At 35.4% G+C, this 24,123-nt stretch overlaps 1 protein-coding gene across 8 annotated transcripts in view; it reads left to right on the top strand.

The window, feature by feature from the left end:
• LOC145260676 (E3 ubiquitin-protein ligase TRIM9-like) overlaps positions 1-24,123 on the top strand; it is a 1,004,508-nt gene that overhangs the window by 443,248 nt on the left and 537,137 nt on the right. For all 8 annotated transcript variants that reach the window (XR_013864355.1, XR_013864356.1, XR_013864353.1 and 5 more), the window contains one exon: positions 2,541-2,774. Coding sequence is in view for 4 of the 8 variants with exons in the window: in XM_080119036.1 (XP_079975162.1) it covers positions 2,541-2,774 (234 nt within the window). In the remaining 4 variants the exon portion in view is untranslated. The remainder of the gene's footprint in view (positions 1-2,540; positions 2,775-24,123) is intronic.

The raw sequence follows: 24,123 nt of genomic DNA, 5'->3' as shown, positions 1-24,123 counted from the left end.
GACTACAATGTATTATGAACGAAGTTACTACGAGAAGGTATTCGAATCTTTCGCCCAGTGCAACGCGGTGGTCCCCAACCAGTGCAGGCAATTAATGAATTTACAGTAGAGCCCCAAGATACGGCATTACAAATAAGTAAAAAGTATAATACAGTATATAATGAAATAACATTATAAATAACATCGCAAGTTAGGGCAAATACCGTAACAAGGGACATGAAAAACATTGTATTCCATATCGTAACCTGAAAAAAAAAACGTATACTAAGGTCACCGTATGCCGAGATTCTTCTGTATTTCATCGATTTCATAAATAACATATAAATAATAATATATAATAAAATATTTGATGATCCTTATTTAATCCCGGGCGACGCCGAGTCTCCCTGCTTATATATATAATCAAGTTAAATATGTACGCATAAAAAGCTTCTTTTCTTTCTTGGACCAGACTTTCTATGTATGCCCGTGTTTGATGCCAAAGTAAATTAAATACAAATGTTGAAGAACTTTGCTTTTAAATGTAAAATCCGGAAACTTTTCATTTGTCTTTTGTAATTTGTATCGGAACCAGGAGATGCGGACAGAAATACGCTAATATAACCACTTATATAAACGTGTGTGTGTGCTCATCTTGTCTAAGTATTGGTGAGATGAACGAAAGTATTGACTTGGAAATCTAGCAAAATTATTTCTTTATATAGATATATGTTAAAACGGATGTTAAAAACGATCGGGACACATAAAATAGAAAAATGATATATAAACCTGTGCATACATAGATATTGAATTCATTCAAAAAGTATCGCAATACAAATGACATCTATATTAAAAAAAAACGCGATACATTCGTGCGAGATAGCCTAGTGGTAACGGCTTACGTTTTTTCCCATGGGGTACCGATTTCGAATCTCGCTAGATTCAGCCACTCTGATGATGTCCGTGCTGTTGTGACATCTCTTGAACGACTGATTCTGGCTAGGCAACCAACCCCCTTGTATTAAATGATAAAGACTATGACCACATCCATTTTTTTTTAGATCAAGAGCTTTATATGACATCTACATGGCCGGTGTTTTTTTAGAGTTTGGTTTGTCCGAACTGTGAGGACGTCTCTGGAAAAGACTGCTCCATCATGAGTACGGCAATCAGCTCCCTGGTTGTTCACGATGTGACTAGATCGTTAATCGGGGAGAGTAAGTTGGTATTTCCGTGTCATAAGGAGTATCTGCGACGGGTGTTACCCCCTGGGCACGACAAGCAGCTCCTTCCCCGCTTCCGAGGAATAAACGATAAACGATTGGCACATTTCTTATATTGATAAGGATAAATATGATGCTATTGGTAGCAAAGGTTTCATCTTCATTAATTCTCTCCTGAGAATTAATTAGGCTGGAAGTGAACGTTGTATGAAAAATCATAAATAATTTATTTCTTATATTGATTGATATCCTGCTATTAGTAACAGGGGTTTAATCTTCATTAATTCTCTCCTTTTAATGCTGGAATTGAACTTTGTATGAAAAATCATCAATAATTTAACATTGAAGAACAATTAGAAAAACCTCGAAACATTCAAATCACTTATCGCTTTGTATCGTTATGATGAGATAGAGAGATAAATAAAAAGAGCTGGGCATATTATTTTGCAAACCTTAGATATGTTTAGTTGGTTCATTACTTTTGACCAATAGGCAATTTTTGCTTTGAGGTTATAAAATCATTCAACTCCAGTAACCCTCCTCTGACTGACAAGTCTTTCAAGTCTCCATAGTTTTATAACATATTCTTCAATCCTATTTGTCTCCTCAAAATTCAGAGGAAGGTCGAACATAAATCTTTTAAGTGGAGAAAGCGCCAGTTCTCACCAAAAGAATTCTTATTATTGTGTCACACTAGGTGTGTCAGAAACGGCGTGAAAAATATGGAATAATTCGACCTCCTGTCTTTCCAAGCTTACAACTACTCGAAAAATGTAATTCAGATCCTATTTTTTTTCAATTAGAGGAACAAGGACCAAGGTTTCATTAAAAAAAAAAAAAACAACGGTGGAGGAGGGGCGTGAATTAAAAAAAAACGTTTGTCTAAAATATTATATTCGGTTTATTGGAAAGAGCATAAAATTTCACATTGACCCTGAAAATATCGTAAAAAAAAGAATCAATAGAAAAATTTTGATAGATTTTTAAAGTTTAAAAATTGAAAAATAGATAATAACATTCGTAAAATTCAATTAATTTCATTGCTGTTTTTTTTTTAAATAAAAAAATAATATTTCTATTCCTTTTTATACAACGTTAATAGTTTATTTTGGAAGTATAATCCATACAGAAAATAAACAACCCACTTTTAAAAGAGAAATTACGAGTTTTTTTTTATATTTTATTCGCAGTTTCGTGTTAGGGGTGTCAAAAATGTTTACAAAAATTCTGATACACATAGTGTCACATTCTCACCGAAAGAATTCTTATTATTGTGCCACACTAGTATATCTATTTCTTCGATTCCTCTTAATTTTCTTCCCTTTTCTGTCATTCCAGAACAATTGTACCGAGTTCCAAAAGTCGGTGATCCACAAGTGCGACGAACTCATCGACTCCATCAAAGAGCGCAAACAGTTTCTCTTGGAGAGTCTTAACGATGAGAAGGAAGTCAAGATCTTGACGCTAAAAGAACAGGTCTCTCACTGCACCAGTCTTTTGCAACGTACCACTGGCCTCCTGCAGTACAGCATCGAGGTCCTCAAAGAAAGCGATGCCTTCTCCTTTCTACAGGTAAGACAGCTCTTTTCTCTCTCTCTCTTTCTCTCTCTCTCTCTCTCTCTATCTCATTTTTAGCCGTGTCCTCTTTTAATAATTGACATTTAAAGTGTGGAATTCTGCTCTTCTAAAAAAAAAAAAAAACTTCAGTGCTCAGATTTTGACATTATAAAGGAGTTTCTTTCTGGTTAAGCTTGCGAATAATTCTGGATGGCGTCTCCTCATTCTCCCCTGTCTTATCAATACTGAAGTTCCTCATATTGTTAGTTTAGGCCTAATTCTATTTCTTCTATGATTTGGCATCTTCGGACTACTGTTTTCATCTTGAGTGTTATTTTCACGTTTCGGGTCATGAAAGGTCTGGTCTTTTTTAAGGTGGATCTTGTCAAACTTGGGAATCTTTCTATTTAACTCGGGGAATTTGCACTGAATTTCAAAGACGGACCATTATTAAATTCATGGGATAGATAGATGGTCCTAAGTAACCGATAATGACCCGTAGTGCAGTGGCAAGAGCACTTAAAAAAATAAGTTGTAAACGTTACCTTCTTCTGGAGGTTGAAGGTTCAATCTTCATTGTGGGCGACCGAAAATACAATTGCGAATTACATAGAACTCTACCCAGTTATAACTGACGGAACGAGAGAAATCTACCCATGTGAATTAAATAAAGAGGCTCAACTTCAATTATTAAGTTAGATCCGTGTCCAAGGGACCTATATCTAAAGTTTCAAGTGTTTATACCCAAAACTGACGGAGGAGTTTGATAGAGTTCTCAAAGGTTAAATCGTTGAATTTTGACCCCTTAAAAGTCAAATTTCTGGCCGAAAACTGACTACAAAATTTTTTCCCAAATCTCACTACCCCGTACATTAAATTTCGAGTCTGTAGACTGAAAATTGACAGAGTTATTGTGTAGGGAAATGTACACAGACACACAAACACGTTCACTTTTATATATATATATATATATATATATATATATATATATATATATATATAGATGGACATATATATAATTATTACAATAATATTTTATATATATATAATTATTACAAAAATATTGTGTGGGGAAATGCACACAGAAAGACAGACACGCACAGAGATTTGTTCAGAATTCTGTGCAGATTCCCGAGTTTGCAAAAAATATTCCTGAGTTCAACAAGATACACCGGAAGAAGTTTACATTGACCGGAACGTTAGGCAACTGACACTCATGATGAGAAAAGTAGTCAGGAAAAATCCGGATATAAATAACAAATCCTCATCTAAAAAAAAAATAGAAACTGTTTCTTCCCTTCATTAATTAACACCTATGTTGAGGATACCATTTTCCACCTATTTCCTTGGAATCGGTTGTAATATATAAGTAATCTTGAAGTTGACTTGCGTTCAATTGTGGCTGAGAGTACATAATGAATGTTTCGTTTAATCTGCGTATCGTGAAATTATTTCTGAATTTTTTTTCAACAAAAAACAAACAAACAAAAAAAAAACAACACGCATTTACTTTCCATTTGGTCCTGAAATTGCATTTGTCTTCCCCTGCTATGCACGCTCCACATGTCCCAACTAAAAATCAAATAGTGATTGTGCCCTAGTAGCATACAGGTGCCGCATTTTCTTTATCACAGGTGTTATCTTAGTAGTCTCAGTCTGTTCTTTTAACAACAGACCTTTGATCTTAACCAAAAAGGCCAAGCACAAATGTGTTACGGACAGACCAACAGACCGACCGACCGATCGACGAAGTTACTTATAGAGTCGCTTGCATGCGACTAAAAACAAACTCACTCGTGTTTAATCAGACATGCCTATATATATATATATATATATATATATATATATATATATATATATATATATATATATATATACACACATACATACACTAGGATTGTTTGAATTCAAAATGGCGTAATGGAAACATATTAAAGGTATTTGCAGCTTCTCTTCCAATTTTCGGATTTTAATCATGTCAAAACGTAATTTATTTCTCTTTTGATGGATTGATTGTTGCTATTTCCTCTGAGTTAAGGGCAAAATAGATTCACTGATTGATATAATAATTAAGTGATTAATTTTGCACTATGAAGCAGATACTGTCAAGAATTCTAAATGTCAACTGAATTTAAGGAATAAATACAACTCTTAATGAATCTTGGAATACAGTTTTTTGTCATTTAATCACTATATTGCTCTGTAATTACATTGAGCTTCTTAAATAAGGATTGGTATATATTATAAGAATATATATTTCTACAGAAATGTGTGTGTGTGTTAGTATTTAATAATTATTACAGTAAATAATAATGTCAAACCCTTTAAGAAACTTGTTTCTTATCGTTTTGCACTTTCAGTTGTAATAAAGTCTGTCAACCTAGCTTATACGCACAGATCGTCATATAATGATTAAATCATTCTGACTGACTTTAAAAACATTTAATAAGAATGATTGTTTAAATTTCAACTGTATCTCTCGCGATTGACGGTAGCCTAATGGTTCAGGTCCTTGCTAATGAAGCCAGACATGACTTCTGTTGCCGGGGTTCGAATCTCTCGACTGGCGTTAATCGTGAGACTCTGCACTGATGATTCCCGAAAGGATGAGACACAAGTGTTTGTAGGTATTTAATAATTATCATAGTAGCTAATAGATATATGGAGATGGTAGTTAAACTTAAACAAAACCGTTATCTAAAAGAATTAGCATCGGCGAAGATTACATTTTTTTATTTTTTTTTTTTTTGGAAATGAAATCATGAATCTATGATTTCTATATTTTAAGAAAGCTTCTTCCTGTCTGCCCTTCGACGTCCATGTTTTATTTGAATACGGTTTCATTTTACTTATTTATTTATATTTAATTTTTACTCCTTCCCCTATGCGCATTTTCTCTCCTTTTGTTTTACGTTTCTTACCATAAATATTCTTTCCCCTTTTTTTCTCTTTCCACTTGGAATTTTTTTTTTTTTTAGCTTATTTAAAATATCTATTCCGAAGCCTTCTATGTATACATTAGCATATTGAAAAGACTCGCACAAACCGGAAATGCTATGTGCGCATTAGATTTCCGCCATGTTTTCCTTCGCCATATTGAATAAAACACTTATTGCATAACCAGCATATCTGCCTGACTATAAAATTAATTCACCATTATCACTACCTCAGTTTAACTATGAGACTACTTCTCGTGTGTCTGTGTGTGTTGCTTGCTTTTATATATAAAGTGAATATGTGCGTGTGTGTCTGTACATTTCGCTACACAATAACTCTATCAATTTTCGATCTACAAACTCGAGATTTGACATAAGGGCTACTTAAATTTGGGAAAATCTTTTTGATCGGTTTTCGACCAGAAATTTGGCTGTTAAGGGGTCAAAGTTCAACGATTTGACCTTTGAGATCTCTACCAAACTCCACCGACAATTTTGGGTCTAAACACTTGGAATTTTAGATGTAGGTTCCTTGGACATGGGTCAAACATTTTTATTTATATTTGAGCCCAACACAATAAATATTAAGAGATCAAAATTGGAGTCAAATTACAAACACATTTGACCTCTGCAGTCTCTACTAACTTTTATCTATGGTAGTTACGGAAGTTTATTATATAGAAAGGCATTACCGTACATATTCACACTTTTTTTAACATAAACATATGCACATAAAGTTATGAACAGTACATAGGGCCTGAGCAAAGCCGGGCGGAACTGCTTGTGTGTATATATATATATATATATATATATATATATATATATATATATATGAGAAAATATACCTGCACTTTTCGCGGGACTTTATTACAAGGAGCACAGCAAAGTCCCGACCTTACATTAAACATTTGATCTTTACCTTGAAAAATGGTGCGCTCGATCCCTAGGTGGGGGACCATCATCATGTCAGGTTTGGTCATGATCGGTTTAGTGGTATGGGCTGTAGGATATATATATATATATATATATATATATGCTATGACCTTTACCTTGAAATAGGTGTCCATCATCATGCCAGGTTTAGTAATGACCGGTCCTGTGGTTTGGGCTCTAGTAGTGTTGTACCCCCCCACACACACTTTAACGGTACCACTTACATACTGTCGTACAATACGCTTAAATATGCTATTTTAATTTATGTAGATTGTGTAGATATTATTATAGAATCAATCCGCCATTGATTATCATATATTACGAGAAATAATTTGCCCGGTGGACTAATTCGCAAAAAAAAGTTTTTTAAAATAATAATGATAATGTCGTTCATAAAATGCCGTATGTGTTTGTTTACAATATCACGTCAGCTGACATTTAGGCTTGACGATGAAGACCCTAGAAAAGTCACTTCTGATAAATGTTTAATTTTAAAATATGCACACGAAGTAATGGTTTGTGACGATGTTAAATGGTACATCTTCTTTTATCGTAAATTGAAATCATTAATAAGAACTAAAATTAAATGGTGAGGTACACCCAGGATTGAACCAGGGGTCATTCGATTTGCAGTCGGATGCTCTACCACTCAGCTATTTCTCCAGATGACAAGAAATTTGGGCGTTTTTTTCTAAGAAGAAATGAGTTGCTGAAAGTTTATTATCTCGCTTGGCCAGTGTAACGTAATATATTCCCCTGTAAAAATTATTTGTTTTTAACTATAAGAGAGAAGGATTATTTTCTATGATCGGATTTTTTCGATTTTCGAAACATATCGGATGAATTTCTGTACAAAACATATCTAAAAAAAAAATACTGTCAGACATATCAATTAGTTTTGTGTGAAATTTGCAAAATATAAGCTCAGCCGTTTCGGAACCTATGGGGAACTCTCTCTCACAAAGTGACTTTTATATAAGAGTGGACACGCACACACACAGATATATATTTATTTATTTATTGATTGATTATTTTAGTTAATCAGTATATCTATTTTTTTTGCCAGCGCTCAGCATAATGAGGGAACGAGATGTGTGCGTGTTTTTTATTCGATTATTTATTGAAATAAAAAAAAATTCAATTACAAATAATTACAAACTCTTCAACCTATGCATGCATACATACATACATACATACATACACACACATACTGAAGAGTCATAGAGTGGATAAAACGCGGAATATTCAGTGTAGCTTAATCGCCATATATATTTTATAAATTACTAACTAGCTCTACCTACGTACTGAGAACTTTTGAAGTAAATACTTAAAGTTTACGCATAAATCTATACTTTCGTATATTAATTTTATGTGAGTAAATTAAGTAGTTATATATATATATATATATATATATATATATATATATATAATTATTAAATACCTACAGACACTAGTGTTTCATCCTTTCGGGAATCTTCAGTGCAGGATGTCACGATTAATACCAGTCGAACGATTCGAACCCCGCATCACGAGACATCTCTGGCTCGATTAGCGAAGACCTAATCCATTCGGCTACCATTTACCGCGTGAAATAACGTCGAATTTAAACATTTTAATTTGTTTTTTAATGTTCATTTTACGTCAGTCAGAGAGTGATCTAATCGTTATACGATGATGTATGCATAAGAGCTAAGTTGACCGACTTTTAATTCATATGAAAGTGCTTAACGATAAGAAACGAATTTCTTAAAGGGGCTGTTATAATTATTTTTTTACTATAATAATTATTAAATACCTACAGACACTAGTGTTTCATCCTTTCGGGATTCTTCAGTGCAGGGTGTCACGATTAATGCCAGTCGAACGATTCGAACCCCGCATCACGAGACATCTCTGGCTCGATTAGCGAAGACCTAATCCATTTGGCTACTATATATATATATATATATATATATATATATATATACAGTACTGTAGTTTTACTGGCCATGTAAAATCAATAGATATTTATAACTTTATCATTGAGATGAGTCTTTGTAAAATTAAGTAAAATTAAGTTTTAAACAACCAAAAACGATAGAAAGTTTGTGGCATCGGAAAATATACACACATTTTTACAATACCCGCAAAAGTTTGGATATTTTCGATTACCCATTCTATTAATTCCTCATCACTAATACACACAAGCATATCAAATGAATTAAAAGAATAAATTGTAAGATGGTCAACATAATGAAATTTGGAATATAGACTTTTGTCGTTCATCATATGCTACGTAATTCCATCGAGCTTCTTCAGAATTGGTATTTATAAAAAGGCAATATAAGTGAATATGAATATTTCCATAGAAATGCGCGTCTTTGTATAATTGTTTTATCGATTGGTTTCCTAAATCAAACGAAACCCGGGTAATTATTAAAGAGTGCTTAATGGAAGACATAGTAGGTATATAATCTGGTTATTATGTAAACTAGTTACATATGTGCATACATGTTTCGGTGTATTCCCTAATTTAAGAGATTCCTATCGTAAAACCAAAATCGATAAGTATCCTTATTTGGTCCGATGAAATGTGACTCTTTAAATAGAGACTCCATCGAAACATGTATACAAATAGTTGTATATTAAATAGGTTGGCAGAAGTTTCTCGAAGTACCCTGCCCTGCCTTGATAGAGTTCCAAACTGATTTCGTAATCTAGTAGGCGATGCCCTTTTTTTTCATCTCTGCAACATATTTCCCACAGAAGAGACGTTGTAAGCCTATCTCTGCTGTATCACTATTTTCAAAGCCTAACCCGACTGAGCTCTAATCTATGCCCTCCCTCGCCAATCCTCCCCCCCCAAAAAAAAACAAGCTAAAATCACTATCAATAAATGGTAACACTCGCTATTGGTGCCTAAACCTAAACATTGATTCCATGAACAAAACTTCTTTCAAAGAACTGCCCGTCTGTGGAACTCTGCTCCGCATGGATGCTTTCTAACGGACTACAATATTGTTGTCTTCAAGTTCATCGTAAACAAGTTCTTAATGAACTATCCCCGTAAATATTCTAACTATACCAAATTAGCACTACAAACGATTATTCCACAGCGGACTCAATGTCTACAATACACACATTAACCCTTATCCTTGAGTAGCCCACTGGCCTTTATACGTGGTAACCTGTTTGTAAAAATAGATTCGCTTACAGTTTACATACCAACGAGAGGAAACTTTGCCCAGGCGAGAAACAAGAAAATAAATCGATTTTAGTCGATTACATTTGATTGTTCGACAAGACGGACATTAAAGACTTTGCCGGTCGAATGTCTTGCGTGTGTACCAGTATGAATGGTGGCAGCCATTTTCTAACACGTGTTTCCCCGTTTAAATCAGATTCTTCGCCGTTGCGCGTGTAATATTTTGCTATTTAAATTCTATTCGCGACTGTCTATTGTTCTTGCAAGTTATTAAAGAAACCAGAAAATGGTGCATATCAAATTTCGCTGTCTCGCACATCCGGTATCGACCAGGAACGGAATAATAATTACGTAGAAAGTTTTTTATGGAGCGCAACATACTGTAAGAATATATAATTACTCGCTTCTCTAAAACCGTTAACGCATCATCTTGGAGTCGCTTATCATGATAGTTCAAGTGTGACTGATTGTCTTAATGGATACAAATCACCAATCCAGACTATGAGATCGATTAAGAGATGAAAAGTGTGCGTAAATTACACTAGGAGAGTTGTTCCAAAAGTAAGCTCTCCTATTTTTTTTAACTCAAAAGTTGGATAGCTACGAAGACGGTAATGGAACTATTAAAACCAATGAACATTTATGCTCCAGAATGTATTTTTGTACATATTCGTCGCTATTATAAGTTTCCTTTTTGCCAAGAATCCAGTGACTCATGACTATGAGTCACTGGATGCTTTCTGAGAATCTCACGCCGTCAATATCTGCAACAGGGCGAAGAAAATTTCAGATCTACCCCGCCAGTAAATATCTCGATGCAATTCTCTACCTATATAAAAGCCAGGTACGGCAAAACATGGAGCACTGTTACCACATCTGGGCAGGAGCTGCTAGAAGCAGCTTATCCTGCCTTGACAGAGTTCAAAATAGACTTCGATGCTTAGTGGGGGATGCCCTTTTCTCTCCCCTGCAACCTCTTTCCCAGAGAAGAGACGTTGCGAACCTGTCTCTGCTTTATCGTTATTTTCATGGCGAATACTCAGCTGAGCTTCAATCTATGGTCCCCCCACCTCGCCAAACTTTCACGAAAAACACTCGTCTAGCCAAAACCACTATCAATAATTTCCAATTCTCTTTATCTGTGCCTAAACCTAAATGCTGATTCCATGAACAAAGCTTATTTCTTAGAACTGCACGCCTGTAATTTGTTTGTCTTCAAGTCCAATGTAAACAAGTTATTGCAAAATTTCGACTCCTCATGTTTACTACGCTATAATCACATTGACTAATGTATACCCATTAACTCTTATCTTCGAGTGGCCTCCGGGCCTTGATAAGTGGTGATTATTGTGTACAAAAAGACAATTTAAGTCATTATGCCAGCTGACCAAAATATGAAGCATTAGATTTGGAACGCTTTCATATTATTTAATTGTCTCAAAACAACAGCCTCTAAGGTTTTACTTGGGTTTAGGGAATAACCAAAAGTAACAGGGAGCAAGATCTGGAACATAAGGATGATGAGCAACGGTATTGATGCTCATCTTGATCAAATAGCCTGTGACAAGGATGAAGCATCCTTGGAACAAACTTGGCGCAAATCTTCCGCATCTTCAGTTCATAGCAAATAATTGTGTGAACAGCTCCCACACTGACATCAAACTCTACACTTATTGTCTCTGTAGACACACAACTGTCCTTATTTATGCAATTCTTTATTTGGCCAATCAACTCTGGTGTTCTGACTTTCTTACTCCTTCCACACGTCATCATCCCTAACAGACTTCCTTCCTTCCTTGAATCGCTTATGCCATTAAAAAACTGATGCTCGATTCACGCAAGATGGTCCGTAAGCAGTCTGAAGCATTCCATACGTTTCTATGGCATTTTTTTCAAGTTTAAAACAGAATTTTATTGCATATCGTTCTTCTAAAGTGTCCTCACGTCCAGATTGCATTTTTGATATTCCCCAGCTGTGACAATCAGGCGTTTGTATATTCCATTTCCCGCTGTAGCTGTTCCGTTGAACCTGAAATCATAAGAAACTGGTCAGTCATCTCATAAGATGTATAACAATAACATACTGGATTTTCAAGCGTCTACGATAATTTTAAATACTTGTACAAAAAAACAAAGTGTGGAAACATTTGACCTTCTGGCGAAGATCAAAATGTAGTATCTGTTCTGATTCCACACTTCCCATTTTATGACCTCGATCAGTGGAGAAAAAAATTCTTTCTAGACTGAGGCAATTTCTTTTTTGTTCCTATCCAGAGTTTCCCTTTTTGAGGAGCTGGATTTCTCCCACATTAAAAAGCGACCCTGTGTGTTACTCTGCCCTCGTAAGGAGGCAAGTTAATAGGAACACACACACACATACACACACACATACACACACACACACACACACACACATACACACACACACATATACACACACACACATACACACACACACACATACACACACATACACACACACATACACACACACACACACACACACACACACACACACACACACACACACACACACACACACACGCTTCCAAAAAATCTAAAATATTGTAAACTTTCAAGAAAATCGTAACAACTTGTGATATTTTTTGTGTATCTGGAATATATGGGTATATATATATATTTATATATATGTTTTATTTTACATATATATATATGTTTTTGTGCTACTGTTTCTTGGCCTTCGGGACAAGATCAAAGTGTAGTATCTGTTCTTCAGATGCTGCACTTCTATTTCTTGTTCTCTTTCGGTGGAGGAGAAATCCTTCACGACTGAGACAATTTTTATTTTTGTACCTTTTCTCCACGTTAAAAAACGATCCTGGTGTCTAACTCTATCCCATGGGGAGGCATAGTAAATAGGTACATATATATATGTTTTATTTTTTATTTATATATATATATATGTTTTATTTTATATATATATATATGTTATTTTATATATATGTATATCTTTTATTTTATATATATATGTTTTATTTTATATATATATATGTGTGTGTTTTATTTATATATATATATATATGTTTTATTTTATATATATATATATTATATATATATATGTTTTATTTTATATATATATGTGTGTGTTTTATTTATATATATATATGTTTTATTTTTTATTACCGTTTTATCTGTTTGGTTACATATGTTTCGGATGTTGAACCATGTTTACGATCCAACAGCCTCGTCAGGCCTTACAGAAATTGTTGTTAGTATTTTAAAGAAGTGTTTTAGAAGAAATACTGAATCCAGTGTGAAAAACTTTCCTCACTCTTTATCTATGCCTAAATCAAAACGTAGATTCCATGAACAAAGCTTCTTTCTTAGAACTGCACGCCTGTGGAACTCTGTTCCGTCTGCCTGCTTCCCACCTGATTACAACCTGGATGTCTTCAAGTCCAACATAAACAAATTCCTGATGAATCGCCCCCTTAAGTAGACACTTTATTAAATCTTCACACTAACGTATTGTACTTACAATAACCCTATCCTTGAGTGGCTTCCGGGCCTTGATAAGTGGTGACCACCTTGTAAAAAAAAATACGAGAGAAAAAAAAGCGGGGGTAGGAAATAATAATTTTTTTTCCTCTCGTATTTCTTCTTAAACACTTCTTTTAAATACTAGCAACCATTTCTGTAAGGTCTGACGAGGCTGTTGGATCGTAAACATGGCCCAACATCCGAAACATATGTAACCAAACAGATAAAACGTTAATAAAAAAATAAAACACATATCTGCTCTGCAATAGTATTGAGCACTCTCTTCAGGTTTTTACTAATTACCAGTTTTACCATATATATATATATATATATATATATATATATATATATATATATATATATATATATATATATATATATAATAGCACAGTGTTTTTTGCTTAATGATCTGTTTTTGTAATTTTTCCATTTTTCGAATGGTGGAATTTATAAGAAAATTCCATAGTCGTTTTCGTCCATTTGTTTTTTTTTTGCAAGTACTTTCAGCTGATTTTCTTCAGTCGTCTTCAGGCAGTTTTTGATATATGTATAGTCTTCAGTTCAAATCATATTTAAATTACTAGAATAGTGAAGCGTCTCGTGTGTAAAAAAAGTACGTTTTAACCTGTTAAGAACGTGGATAAATTAAATGATATAAATACAATTTTGTCTGTGTGTGAGTTCGTTCTTTATAGACTCCGAAACGGCTGAACAGATTTTCTTTAAACTTTACAGGACTTTAGTGTATAAGTCTAGGAATGATCTTAAGTTTTGTCTCAGAATATCCCCGATAATCGAAACGTTTATTTTTATTTATCTATAATCGGTAAAGCCATTTTTCCATGTCGCCGCTTAGCAACAATGATAGAACAACGGGCCGTGAAAATTCTACTGCGAGTAAGTTGATAGCGTGTGTTGCTTTTTTTTCTTTTTTTTTCGGGCATGACGTGGTCTTTAGGTTCAAACTGCGCATGTAAATTTCTTAATTTTTTTCCATTAACTGGAAAGAATTTTATAAGACTTGAGAATTTACTTATTTATTTATTTTTTTTTTTTAAATGATGAGGTCTGTAGGTTCAAACTCCGCACGTAGATTTCTTAATGTTTTTGTTTTCGTTAACTGGAAAAAATGTTTATATAAAATAATTTTCTAAAAACAGTAGTTTCGCTATAGTGCAATGTAGAATAACATATATTTTAGACTAAATTACTTCATTGAAGCAGGGGAAGCTTCTTCATGGACGGTTTCACGGATTTCGATGACAATAAAAATATAGGAGTGTGAAATCTTCGTTGATCATTCAATCCCGGCCAACGTCCGGTCTGCATGCTAGTATATATATATATATATATATATATATATATATATATATATATATATATATATATATATATATATATATATATATGTGTGTGTGTATGTATATGTATATGTGTATGTATATATGTGTGTATATGTATGTGTGTGTATATATATATATATATATATGATTGCAACATCTTGCCAGACGAGTGCCACTCCCTCAGACACTTAAAGTCCATAAGCGCAAATGCCTGAGGGAATATCTATATACAGATCATGTTACAGAGTCTTAGCTTTGTACGACAGCTAAGTCTCTCTCTCGGTTCAAAACGTTGAGATCCAGCAACAAGCAAGAGCAAGATAGCCAGCAACAAATTAAACTGCAGACCAGTTTAATGCGGGTACTGGTCTCCCGCTTTATGGTTTTTAAATCAGAGATTTGCTTCTCCTAGAAAGGTTGCCTTCACTACGGCTTACGGGAGCCCTCTCCACCCCAACACATATATACATACACACAAATATACACGGTGCTAGTTGGCCGTTGACCCCGAAAAAGGGTTCATTCGTCCTTTGAAAGGTCTTGTTTTTATGTTTGGTGAGGAGGGCGGCTAGTCTCCCTGAAGGATATATATATATATATATATATATATATATATATATATATATATACACTAGCATTTCAGCCCGGCGTTGCCCGGGTGTTTGGATGTGTATGTTGAGCAAAAAAAAAAAAAGTGGTAGTATGAAGGCAGGCTCGAACCCGTACCGCAAAGGAGGAAAATAACGGGGTACAACCTAACGTTTATGCTGTTACGACCACCGCCAAACCGGAAGCGACATTTTTAAAAATTAAGGCTAGACCATCTAAAGGAGAGGATAACTTTCAAAAATATCGGCGAAAAAAGTGACCCCCCCCCTGTTGAAAAATGCCTAGGTGAAGGGGCAGATATTAACATTCTTAGCCAATGTGTCGATATTTGTCGTAGGAAAGATCGAACTTTAAAACGATACTGATCTTGGTAAAATCCGTCGCCTCTATTGACAGTTTAAGGCAGACATGCACACAGACATACATGCGTACATTTATATATTCGTAACTAAAAATTTTCGACCCAAACTGATGAAAAAGCTTGCCCTATCTCTGAATACCCTTTATGTAAAATTTCAAATATATAAACGAGGAATTGTCTGAGTAATTTGTAAGAGATCGCAGAGGTCAATTTTTTTTAAAGTTTGACCCCTATTATGACCCCTTAAAATTTATTGTTTTGGGCTCAAATCAAGTTATTAAGTTAGATCCATGCCCAAGGAACCTATATCTAACATTTCAAGTGCGTAGACCCAAAATTGTCGGAGGAGTTTAGTAGAGTTCTCAAAGGTCAAATCGTTGAACTATGGCCTCTTAATCGCCAAATCTCTGTCCAAAAACCGATCACATAGATTTTTCCCAAATCTCAGTACCCTGTATATCAAATGTCGAGTCTGTAGACTAAAAATTGACAGAGTTATTGCGTAAAGAAATGTACAGAGACACAGACACACCCACGTCACTTATATATATATATATATACATATATACGTCATTTATATACTATATATATATACATATATACGTCACTTATATATATATATATACATATATACGTCACTTATATATATATATATATATATATATATATATATATATATATATATATATATATATATACTTATGAGTCATAGGTTTTATCTGGGAATCGTAAAACAAGACGACAGTAAAAACCGCTGTGATCCCAAAGCTTGCAGTCATGTTACGTGTTGTGACTTTTATATTACGTTGCTTTCTGGTTTCCCGAGAGAAAAAGGAATGTCGTAGCCGTCGGCCTCTTGTAAATGAATCCGCGATTTGCAATTATTTAATTGCAGCGCAAGATCATTTTCAACGTTGTTTGAAAAGAACGCCTCCTGGATAGATTTCCAAGAAAAGATTCCACTGAAGCTGCTTCCTAGAGACTTCATTCTGTGCTGATTGTATACCTATTAGCCGTTTATCTAAACATGAGCAGGGGCGTAGATACCTCTCACGAGGACTGGAAGTCGTTTCCTACAGACTGTTCGTTTGATTGAATTAGGTTGTTGCGACTGCCAGGGGCAGATAACTCTAATACAACAGGCGGGATCGTACGGTTAAAATTGAACAAGTTGATTACATCTGAGAGTAAAGTGATTGCGTTTCTCAACAAAATAATTATGCATTGTATTAGAAATATACGACCTGGAGTCTCATACCTTTTCAGTCTATCACTATGCCCCCCCCCCAAATAGAAAGGAATCCTTTATATGATATCAGGACGAAAAAAAAAAGAAGAAAAAAGACCACTCTACTCCCTACCCCTCAAAAAAGGTGTCCTGTGTATTATCTTAAAAGAAATCCACTGGTGAAGGTCTGTTTTGGGGGTAGTGGAGAATGTGAAGTTTGTCCTCAGTTCAACTTCCGGTCAGATTGCTATTACCTATTGGACATCTAGTGCTACCGATCAGGCTGTTTGAAGATATATACTTTGTGAAAACTGTAATGTACCAAGAATTGATGTTATTTCCCCCCTTTTGTAAGAGTAAAAAAAAAATCAATTACTACGTCTCCCCCCCCCCTAAAAAAAACAAACTAGAAGGTAATCCTTGATATGATGATATCAGGACAAAACAGTACTCCTGTACCCCTGCCCCTCCATAAAAAGAGGCCCTTGGTATGATCATAAAAAAGGAATCCACCGGTGAGGACCCATTTTGGGAGTCCTGGAGAATGTTGACCATATGCCCTCTCCCCCCCCCAAAAAAAAATAGAAGGTAATCTTTGATATGACATCAGGACGCAAAAAAAAAAAGAAGAAAAAAGACCACTCTACTCCCTACCCCTCAAAAAAGGTGTCCTGTGTATGACATTAAAAGAAATCCATTGGTGAAGGTCCATTTTGGGGGTGGTGGAGTATGTGAAGTTGGTCCTCAATTACCATTTCTCCTTGGTCAACTTCCGGTCAGATTGCTATCACGTGTTGGGCATCTAGTGGTACCTGATTAGGTCGTCTGAAGATATATTCTTTGTGAAAACTGTAATATACCAAGAATTTATGTCATTGTTTTTTTCTTTCTTTCCCCTTTATTAAACTTATGTTCAGTAAAAGGCAAAAAAAAAAAATCAATTTTCTTCTACAAAACAACCAAACCAAATACCATGATTAAATATTCGAAAATTAAAATAACTTGTAAAATAAAACCTTTTTCCAACATTACTGGATTTCGACATTAAATCCCAAAAATAGTTAATATACCGTAGAACAAAAGCATTTATCCCCCCAAAGATGTAATAATGCCTGGGAGAATGGTTTCATTATAAAAGAACTTATACTGCAATAGTATACAAAGGAAGAGGTGATGCTTGGGAAGATGGTATTGCTGATGAACAAATCTAATATATAAAACGCTATATGTTTGCCTTCGTATTTTCAAACCCTATCTCCTCTGAAACTAAATATCGCAGAGGGGCACTAGGTGCTTTAAATGATTGGATTTGTATGGACCATACTTTTATAGGTCTTTAGCCGGTGAAAATCGTTTATAAGGGGTTCAAATTGGAAAAATGTTTATAAATTTTGTACAATTTGTTTATTTTGATTTTTTTTTTAATCAGTTCATATGCTAATCATGTTGGTACAGTGGTAACGTCACCAGATTTGAATGCTAGAATTTCAGTCTCTATAATAAGGATGAGTCGCGGGCAACGGATGTTTTTAATTCACCATTATCCACACAAATATCATAAGCAAACACACGGTGTTCACAGCTCCACGGTAGCATAGCTACATAGCTAATAAGACATTGTTTATATATTCGATGTATTGCGAAAAATTTCAATTGATGTGTTTGGAGCAGAAGCTGCTTATATACCCTTGAAAAAGACGGCTAAAAACACTGCAGCAAGATACGTTATTACCAATAAAATATAAAAAATCATAACCCAAGTTGTATTTGTCAGCTTTCATGCTATTCACGTCCAATTACTAAAATCAGTCCAGTAACGTTATCTGTTTGTATGAGAGACTGTCTCTACCAAACTACTCTCTCAATTTTTGGTCTACACACTTGAAAATGTATATATAGGTAATTCAAACCTTTGTAACAGATCCGATTATTGTTTTTGCCGGTAAAAGTAGCTGCTAAAGGGTAAACTTGGAACTCGGCAAGCATAAGTCGACTTAAAGTGCTTATCTATGCATGCGCAAATATACATTCATACGTTAATGTCAGTTATATTTTTAAAGTTTTGATATCCATCTGTTGGTAGACTAGATAATACCGGATACTGCTGGAGCGCTAAACGTTTTGGTTTCAATTCTAACTGATGGCGTCCAAGTAATATTGGGTACAATATAAAAATAAATAGAGAATTGACTTTATAATAATAAATACGACACACAATATATATTTAAGCGTAGTTTACGATCGGGCAATGCCGGGCGCCGTGTTTGGTGAGAGAGATTGCAGATAGCATTTGACGATAATATCTGCTTTTGAATTAAACTTCTTTCTTATCCCATTCACCTATATCTTAAATTAACGAGTTCATCACAATAGGCTTCCACGTAAAAAAAAAAAAATAAAATAAAAAAAAACTGCTAACAGGTGCGAGAGAGGAACTTTAAGGTGTTCATGACACTGTTCAGGTTGCGTGTCGTAAAACTGCGCATTCTTTTGTTGGGCACACCACAAAAAAATTCCTCAAATATTATCTTTTAAATATTTAGAAAATTTCAACGTGACAGACGTGTAAAAATTGTCTTCCGAATTTTTCCCTGAACGATTTACGAAAATGCTATTTAGACTTTACTGTGACAGACTGACGAAAATACTATTTCGAACTCCATTGTGACAGACTGACGTAAACACTATTTCGAACTCCATTGTGACAGACTGACGAAAAGACTATTTCGAACTCCATTGTGACAGACTGACGAAAAGACTATTTCGAACTCCATTATGACAGACTGACGAAAAGACTATTTCGAACTCCATTGTGACAGACTGACGTAAACATTATTTCGAAATCCATTGTGACAGACTGACGTAAACACTATTTCGAAATCCATTGTGACAGACTTATGAAAACACTATTTCGAACTCCATTGTGACAGACTGATGAAAACACTATTTCGAACTCCATTGTGACAGACTGACGAAATACTATTTCGAAGATTACGACTACAGACGTAAAAAAAATTTTTCCAAACATAAGATAGGGCAGACGAAGCCTTCTACAACTTTCGCTGACTTTCATGCAAGCTATGTTCGCATGCGACGGCATAACCCAGATTTATGCATTTGGTTAATTTTTGGTTTTGAGATTTGAATAGAATTTCGGTTTTAAAGATTTAGTAAAAAATGAAAAATAAAATCTGATGCGCGAGGATGAATTCAAATAGCAAATGGTGACAAGACATACAATTAACGTGTTCTGCTTGTGTGTCACAGTTTTTGTTTAATAATAAATCCTAATCTGTTTAACTTATTCAAACTCTGTCTTTCTCTCTCTCTCTCTCTCTCTCTCTCTCTCTCGCCCCTTCATCTTTCTTTCTCTCGCCCCTTCGTTTTTCACTCTCTCTCGTTGCTTCGTTTTTCTCTCTCTCGCCCCTTCATCTTTCTCTCTCTCTCTCTCGCCCCTTTGTCTTTCTTTCTCTCGCCCCTTCGTTTTTCTCTCTCTCGCCCCTTCATCTTTCTCTCTCTCTCTCTCTCGCCCCTTCGTCTTTCTTTCTCTCGCCCCTTCGTGTTTCTCTCTCTCTCGTCCCTTCGTGTTTCTCTCTCTCGCCCCTTAATCTTTCTCTCTCTCTCTCTCTCGCCCCATTCGTCTTTCTTTCTCTCGCCCCTTCGTGTTTCTCTCTCTCTCGTCCCTTCGTGTTTCTCTCTCTCGCCCCCTTCGTGTTTCTCTCTCTCGTCCCTTCGTCTTTCTCTCTCTCGCCCCTTCATCTTTCTCTCTCTCTCTCTCGCCCCTTCGTCTTTCTCTCTCTCTCTCTCTCGTCCCTTCGTCTTTCTCTCTCTCGTCCCTTCGTCTTTCTCTCTCTCGTCCCTTCGTGTTTCTCTCTCTCGCCCCCTTCGTGTTTCTCTCTCGCGCCCCCTTCGTCTTTCTCTCTCTCGCCCCCTTCATCTTTCTCTCTCTCTCGCCCCCTTCGTCTTCCTCTCTCTCGCCCCCTTCGTCTTCCTCTCTCTCGTCCCTTTGTGTTTCTCTCTCTCGTCCCTTCGTGTTTCTCTCTCTCGCCCCTTCGTGTTTCTCTCTCTCGCCCCCTTCGTCTTTCTCTCTCTCGCCCCTTCGTCTTTCTCTAAATAAATAAATAAAAAAATAATAAATAAAAAAATAATAATAAATAAATAAAAAATAATATATAATAAAAAATAATAAATAAATAAAAATAATATATAATAAAAAATAATAAATAAATAAAAAATAATATATAATAAAAAATAAATAAATAAATAAAAATAAATAAATAAATAAAAAATAATAATAAAATTAAAATAAAAAATAAATAAATATATATCTTGGCAGTATTTCGCAAACGAAGATTCTATGAAGGGTGTTTTCCACGTCGACTGCAGGCACGCTTGTGGCTGACGAACCCGATGCGGGACAAGCAGGTTTGGCCACGGCGGCTGCAGTCAAAAGTCAAGTCAGATGTTGCTGCTGAGGCTTCCCGAATCTTTCTTCTGCAGCGCTTCTCCCCCAGATTCTCTGCGCGGGAGATCTCAAAGGAGGCGACAGCCTGGTGGACAGTACATCGCCAGGTAATACGGTCAGCAGCGAGATTAGACCACTGGAGGTGGTCAATGTGGCAGTCACCGAGGGACTTCTTCAGAGAGTATTTATATCTTTTCTTCGGTGCCCCTCAGTCACGACGGCCATTAGAGAGTGCGCTATATAGGATTATCTTGGGCAGGCGACGATCCTCCATCTGGAGACGTGCCCGACCCAGCCTAGCTGTGATGTCAGCAGTATGACCTCGATGCTGGTGATTCCTGCGTGCTCGATGACCTTATATATATATATATATATATATGAACCCTTTTTCGGGGTCAACGACCAACTAGCATCGTGTGTGTGTGTGTGTGTGTGTGTGTGTGTGTGTGTATATGTGTGTTGGGGTGGAGAGGGCTCCCGTAAGCCGTGGTGAAGGCAACCTTTCTAGGAGAAGCAAATCTCTGATATAAAACCATAAAGCGGGAGACTAGTACCCGCATTAAGCTGGGTTGCAGTTTAATTTGTTGCTGGCTATCTTGCTCTTGCTTGTTGCGGGATCTCAACATTTTGAATCGAGAGAGAGAGACTTAGCTGTCGTACAAAGCTAAGACACTGTAACATCATCTTTGTATAGATACTTCCTCAGGCATTTGAGCTCATGTATCTGATGTCTTCTTTTTTTTTTAAACAAATCTGAAGATTGACTTTTCTCACGTGTTTTTGAATTCAAATGTTATTTTGGATGGGTGGGTGTCTAAAGAAACAACAACAAAAATGTGTAGTGTTTTTCTTTTAATTGAGTTTTGCAGACTTCAAATATCGCCATTTTTTATTTACATTTTCCTTCAGCAAATTCTTTTTAATTTCATAAATTTTGTTTTTTCTAACAGTTGTTTGTCTTCGAGTTGTTTTCGTGGTCTTTCACTAGGTAAGAGAAACATGCGTAAGACGTACTTCATGAACAGATTTATGAATGCGAATTAAATACTTCTTGTGATTTAGAATGACGACCAATGGTGTTTTTAATTTCATGTTACTTCCGTTGAAGTCCTCAAAAATTATTATCACTTTACGTTTCAAATGTTGAGTTAGTAAAACGGTCATCAATATTAATTTTCCTCTACCAATTGACCAGTTAAATATGATCTATTATATCTTTCTTGTGGTCTCTTGGACTTACTTGATTCCAGTACAAAAATTCACCTAGTCTGGTGGAGTATTCAGCTTAGTGATGTTCCTATTTACCTGCCTCCCCACAAGGGTAGATTTAGTAACAAGGTCGGCTTTTAATGTGGGGAAAATCCAACATCCCCAGAAGAGGCACTCTGGATAGAAATAAAAATAAAAATTGTCTCACGCAGGCAGGATTACTTCTCCACGGACCTAGGACCAAAAAGGTGAAGTGTGTCATCATAACAGATCCTACACTGTTATCTTATATAGTTTATTGCATGAAATTTGAAAATAAGGTCATAACGCAAAAAATGAAAAAAAAACATACAAGAAACTAAGAAATTTTGGGGAGGGAGTAAAGAACGATATTAGTATAGTTTTGAAGCTGGTCCTTTCGGACAACAAATATCGTAAAATTGGCTAAAAACATTAATTCTCTCACCCTCAAGTGGGCATTTTTTGTACAGGACGGATTCGCTTTTATCGCCGATATTTTCGAAAGTCATCCCCTCTTTTCGATTTTCTAGCCTTAATTTAAACCTATGTCACTTCCGGTTTGGCGATAGATACAACAGCGGTTACTTTTTTCACGTTATTTGCCTAATTCTCGGTACAGGTTCGAGCCTGCCTGCCTGCCTACTACTATTTTTTTATTTTTTATTTTTTTGCACAACACACACCTCCAAACACTCGGGCAACGCCGGGCACCAAGGCTAGTAAAAAAATAAAAGGGAATGTGCATAGGCACACAGATCTAATTACAGATGTACATTTTGGAGATAAATTGGAAATGACTTATATACCATATATTACGACCACGTAATTCTTACAGCTACCTACCTAGAAAATGCTGCTGTCAAACTTAACATACTTATATGGAATAAGTCAGAGAGAGTAACAACCTTGGTTGAAGATAAATTCTTGTCCTGGAATCTAATATGGCCAAGAGACCAACATGAAAGATAAACTACAACATATAAAAACGGTTAATTAGGGAGAGGAAACTATGTTCTCAATTTCTTTACTAACCCACGGTTTGAGAGACAAAGAACTTAAATGGAACATTCGAATATCTATGTATCACATATAGAGTTCAACTGTTAGACCCAGGTAGGGGGCGCCTTGATTTCTGAGAACTTCGAGTGAAGTCAAATAAAATAAAAAAAATCTACAAACACACATAGATCTAGACACATACATAGATACACACCCATATATATATATATATATATATATATATATATATATATATATATATATATATATATATATACATACTAGCATTTCAGCCCGGCGTTGCCCGGGTGTTTGGAGGTGTATGCTGAGCAAAAAAAAAAAAGAGTAATTTTTTTTTTAATTTGACCCCTATTATGACCCCTTAAAATTTATAGTTTCGGGCTCAAATCACTTTATTAAATTAGATCCAGGTTCAAGGAACCTATATCTAAAATTTCAAGTGTCTAGACCCAAAATTGTTGGAGGAGTTTGGTAGAGTTCTTAAAGGTCAAATCGTTGAAATTTGACCCCTTAACAGCCAAATTTCTGGCTGACACCCGTCACATCGATTTTCC

The sequence above is a fragment of the Euprymna scolopes genome, chromosome 36 (genome assembly GCF_053919585.1).
Source record: "Euprymna scolopes isolate OS-2025 chromosome 36, ASM5391958v1, whole genome shotgun sequence".
Taxonomy (NCBI): domain Eukaryota; kingdom Metazoa; phylum Mollusca; class Cephalopoda; order Sepiida; family Sepiolidae; genus Euprymna; species Euprymna scolopes.
Note: the sequence above shows the minus strand (reverse complement) of the source record. Positions and strands in the feature narration are given on the sequence as shown.